The 5,715-nt window shown below is 28.3% G+C and overlaps 1 protein-coding gene across 1 annotated transcript; it reads left to right on the top strand.

The window, feature by feature from the left end:
- The first annotated feature begins 607 nt into the window (after positions 1 to 607).
- Positions 608 to 1,693, top strand: LOC126891088 (GATA zinc finger domain-containing protein 4-like). The gene has a single exon (XM_050660265.1). The coding sequence runs from the start codon at positions 608 to 610 to the stop codon at positions 1,691 to 1,693; it is 1,086 nt and encodes a 361-aa protein (XP_050516222.1).
- The last annotated feature ends 4,022 nt before the right edge of the window (positions 1,694 to 5,715 follow it).

Raw genomic sequence — 5,715 nt, forward strand, 5'->3', positions numbered from 1 at the left:
AAATTTGGCGCCCAACGTGGGGCCTCCTAATTAAAAGAATTAGTTTGTTAAAATAAATGCTCTCATATAATTGAAATAATTTTGATTAGAATCAATTTTATATTTTATTTTAAATTGGATTTTAACAAGTAAGATCTCAAAAATGTCTCAAGGAAGGAAAGGTTTAAGAAACAAAAAGAACGAAGAAGATGTGGAAGTGGAAGAAAATGTGGAAGTGGACGGAGAAACTCAGCAGGCGGAACAAGAGCAGAATGTAGCTCCAGTTCTACAAGAGACAACAGGAATAACACAAGAACAAGAGGAAAATGTCAATATCACAGCATTGATGTCTTTAATGATGCAGATCAACAAAAAACTGGAAGAAAATTCTAAAGAAATCAAAGAAGATATGAAAAAAATGGAACAAAAATTGGAAGAGAATTCCAGAAAAATGGAAGAAAATAATGCTAAAATTGTGAAACGATTAGAAAAACAGATGGATGAAAAATTTGATGCTTTAGAAAAAAAATTAGCAAGTGAAATAAAAGATATACGTAATGACTACAAGAAAATAATAGAAAATGAAAAGAAAGAAATAAATATGATTATTAAAGATAATAATATAGATATGGAACGGAACATAGAAATCCAAAAATATAACTTAGAAGCAAAAATTTACGAAGAAAGGAGAAAAACTGAAGAAAAATTAGATGATATGCTACAAAATATCCAAACAAACAACCATCAAATAAGGAATGTAGAACAGAGAATAGAAGACATTTCACAAATAAGAGACATAGGGAGACCTTACTTGAATTTAACAAATGAGACAGGTATAAAATTCTCTGGTAACATAAAAAATTTACATCCTAGAGTATACATAAATAGTTTAAAACATAAATTAAGATCAGTGAATAATATTAATGATATAAAAGATTATATTAGAATGACATTAAGTGACAATGCAGCAACCTGGTTTGCCAGCATTGAAAACGATTTAGATAATCTGCAAACATTTGAAAATAAATTCTTAAATTATTATTGGGGTGAATTAGAACAAGCTAGATTTAGGGAAGTTTTATATTTTGGAAAGTATAATCGCAATGTAAGTTTAAATACGGTAGATTATGCTTTAAAATTAATAACTGTTGCAAAATATTTAGAACCACCACTTAGAGAAGACGAAACAGTTTTAAACGTTTCTAGACACTTTGATGCGGACGTTGTGCAAACAGTCACAGTACAAAACATTCAAACAGTAGACAGTTTTATTAACTTTATTCAAAGAGTACAAAGAGGTTATATTACAAGTAATAATAGTAAAAATAGACAATCATATAACAATAATAGGTATGGTAGTAATTCTCAAAATTTTAATAACAACAATAATACTAGTTATGAGAGACAAGGTAATAGAGAGAATTTTAATAATAATACTAATGATAATAGACAAGAGAGACAAGGTAATAGAGAGAATTTTAATAATAATAATAATTATAATAGGCAAGATTTTAACACCAGGAGAAATGCACAAAGATATAATTACAACAGACAGGTAAATTATGTAAGGGGTCAGAGCTGCGAAGACAGTCAACGGAATAGTACATGGCAAGAAAATATGAATAGTAGAAGTGAAAGCAGTGAAAGACATCGAGAATTAGATCCAAATGATCAGACACAATCTGACAATCCTAATAATCCAAATTTTATGTAGAGGACTTTCTGAATTTCAAGTTGGGCCATTGTCATTATGAAAAACCTTCGGAATTTATTTCTTTAGATGAATATAAAAATTTTGAATCTATTAATTTAATTTATATAAATGCTATGGCCCAAAATAACATGATTAAGGTCATGATTGATACTGGTTCAGAAAGTACTCTAGTCTCGGAAAATTTTATTTTTAATACATTAAAATTAACAGATATAATCAAGATTCCAAAAATTAAAATAATAGGTGCAAATAATAAGAAGCTGGGAGAAATTAATAAACTGGTTAATTTTAAAATTGATATTCTTAATAAACAAATTAGTATGCAAGGATTTATTGTCAAGGACTTATGTGTTGACATTTTAATGGGAAATGACGAACTGGAAAAGAATAAAGTAAAGATAGATTTTGAAGAAAAAATGGTAACTTTGGAAGGAAAAAAAATAGGGTTTATGGAGAGAGAAGAGGTGGAACAAGGAATAAGAGTTGATGGTAGAATATTACAAGAAAATAATTATGTTGATGAAGAGAAAATGTATTATGATAGGGAAATGTCCAATAATATTAAAAAGAATAATAATTATAATGAATATTTAAGGAATGGTAAATTTGAGCAGAAGGATGCCTACGGAGCGGAGTGCGTAAAATTGGAAGGAAGGACTAATGATTTTATAATGAAAAATAATTTTATTTGTAAAGAAGAAAAAGTTATAGAAAGTTTAAGTTGCCCTGAACAATATAAATTAATAGTCGTTTCCATATTGCGGCAACACAAGGGGCTTATCAATAAAGAAAATAGAATTGCACAAAATTATACCCATAGTATAAAGGTTAAGGAAGAAAAAGACTTTAAAATAAAATCATACCCAATACCATATAAATATAGAGAAGAAGTAAACAGAGAAATTAAGAACATGCTAAAAGATGGCATCATTGAAAAGGCAGATACATGTTTTATAAACCCAATAGTAGTGGTACGTAAAACATCAGGTGAAATCAGATTATGTCTAGATGCAAGGAATATTAACAATATCACCGAAAAGCAATTTGAAGCACCAATGAGTATAGATGGAATATTAGGAAGAATTACAGGAATGTCTTTTTTCACAAAAATCGATTTGCGGCATAGTTTCTGGTTAATTCCCCTAGAAAGGAAAAGTAGACAGTATACAGGATTTCAGATAGATGGAGTTGTCTATCAGTTCAAAGTAGTACCATTTGGACTTCAATCATCTTGCAGTGCTTTATGTAGATGTCTTCATGATATCTTGGATCAATATGAACATTTTGTAATTCACTACATTGATGATATATTAATTTTTTCTAAAACGGCTGAGGATCACGAAAAACACCTAAAAATTATAATTGACAGATTAGATTAAGTTGGACTAAAAATAAATCAAGAAAAATGTAAATTTTTTCAAAAAGAAGTAATATATCTAGGATATAAACTTAACACTAAAGGAATAGAGATGGATCCAGAACGAATACAGGTTATTCAAGAATATAAAACACCACACAATTTAAGAACTTTAAGAGGATTTATTGGTATAGTTAATTATTATAAAAGGATGATACCAGACCTAAGTAAAAAAGAAATTCCATTACTTGAACTATTAAGAAAAGATGTACGATGGAAATGGAACGAGAGGAGAGAACTAGCATTCCAAGAAATAAAAAATATTTTTCTGACAAATTTAGAAGTATACCATCCTGACTATACAAAACCATTCACGTTAAGAACAGATGCATCAATTGAGAGATTATCGGGGGTATTATTACAAACATATAATGGGGTAGATTACCCGATACAATTTATTTCAAGAATTACAAAGCCACACGAAAAGGGGTACTCAGTATCAGAATTAGAATTAGCAAGTATCATACACTGTGTCACAAAATTAAGATTTTATTTATTGGGTAATGATATTACCATCGAAACAGATCATCAAGCATTAACATCTATATTAAAAAACAAATATGGAAACAGTCGAGTCCACCGTTGGAGCCTACTACTAAGTGAATATAGTTTTGAAATCAAATACATTTCAGGAAAATCAAACATAGTGGCAGATGCTTTGTCAAGGTTAAAAAATATACCACAAAATGGACAAAGAACACTAAAAGTTGGAATAAATCAATTAGTAGAAAGCACAGGGTTATACTCTAAAGAACAGATAATGAGAGATCAAATCAATCTTGAGGAAAAGGAAAAGCAACTTAGTAAAGATGGGGTGTATTATAAAATAATCAATGGAATAGAAGTATATGTAATCAGTAGAAGTTTGACCAAGGAAATAATGAAAGATTTACATAACAATTACATGCATATAGGATCAAGAAAGCTTTGGATGCTCTTTAGGGATAATTATTTTACAAAGAATGATCTGAGCATAGCAAAAGAAATCACTACACAGTGTCATGTATGTCAAATAAATAAAGAAAAGAATTTCAAAAATAAAAACACATATAAGTCTAATGTTTCATATGAAAAACTAAACACAGTTTCCATGGATTTTATTTCAAATTTAATTCCCAGTCCAACAGGAAAAAAGCATATACTAGTGATAGTTGATTTATATACAAAATTTATTAAGCTATATCCATGCTCAAGAACAAATGTTAAAACATTAAAGATATATATTAATCAATTTTCTGAAGAAATAGGACCATTTAGAAATTGTATCATTGATAACGCTACCTATTTTAACAACCAAAATCTTCGAACATTTTGTGAGAAAAAGGGTATCAAGATGCATTTTACAAGTATAAGGCATCCACAGGCAAACCCAGCAGAAAGATATATTAAAGAAGTAATTAAATATTTAAGGATTGTATGTTATGAAAATCATCTAACTTGGGAGCAGCATGTACATGAAGTAGAATATTTTTTAAATAATACCCATAATTTAAATACAGAAGAAATACCAGAATATTTAATGTTTGGACATATAGGAAACAGAAAATGGATTAGTGAATATAATAAAGATAAGTATGAAGCAGTGTTACAAAAAGTAAATCAAAGAATCATGAGGAAAGCTGAAAAATATGTGAGAAAACATAATCGAAAAATAAAGAAACCAATAACATTTCAAAGAGGAGAACAAGTACTAGTCAGAAATCTCAGAAGAGGAAATTTGAGAGAAAATCTATGTAAAAAATTTCAACCCTTATTTGAAGGTCCTTATATCATAACAAATCAGAATGCAATAAATAGTTATGTGTTGATGGATGCAGATAATAAAATTAGAGGCATATTCCACATTAATGATATTTTCAAATATTATCATGATGAGACTGAATAACTTTTAAAAGTATGTAATACTTACTATAAATCACATTGTTTGCCAGAGATTTTCTGTATAAAATTTGTAATTCCAACTGCTAAGAACGACACAGTCTAGCGTTTAAAAAAAACACAGAATGGTATAGGTTTTAAAATATCACATTTTTGCATTGATATAAATATAAAAATACAGTAGTTAGAAGCATTAGAAGATGTAAATACATACAAAATGTAAATGTAAACATGTAAACACTAAACACAAAATGGCATCTGAATTGACATTGACAATTTTGACATAGATAAATTTAAGGTATGTTCAGTATGTTCCATGAGTGACAGTTAGTAGTCAGGTTATTTGTGTTACGTCATGAGGCATTTTTTTACATAAAAGAGTATTAGATGATAGCAGATGAATGGGATGAATGTATTAGTTTGTTTATGAATTTTTTTTGAGTTATTTTATGAGATTAATATTAGATTTAAGAATTTGCATAGAATAAAGGAAAATTAATGTTTGAAAAAATTTTAATTACATTCAATTTTTTTTAACATTATTTTGGGGTAATTGTAACGATATGACATGTCCTAAAACAGAGTATGTCGAAGATCAGAGAACGTAGTATCCGATTAAAGTGTTTAGAAACCAAAATGGACTGAAATGGCGATTATAGATGTAATTTATAGAAAATATACCATAGAATAGTATAAAAATTATTAAAGATCATATCATTTATATGAG

The sequence above is a fragment of the Diabrotica virgifera genome, chromosome 9, assembly GCF_917563875.1.
Source record: "Diabrotica virgifera virgifera chromosome 9, PGI_DIABVI_V3a".
Lineage (NCBI taxonomy): Eukaryota > Metazoa > Arthropoda > Insecta > Coleoptera > Chrysomelidae > Diabrotica > Diabrotica virgifera.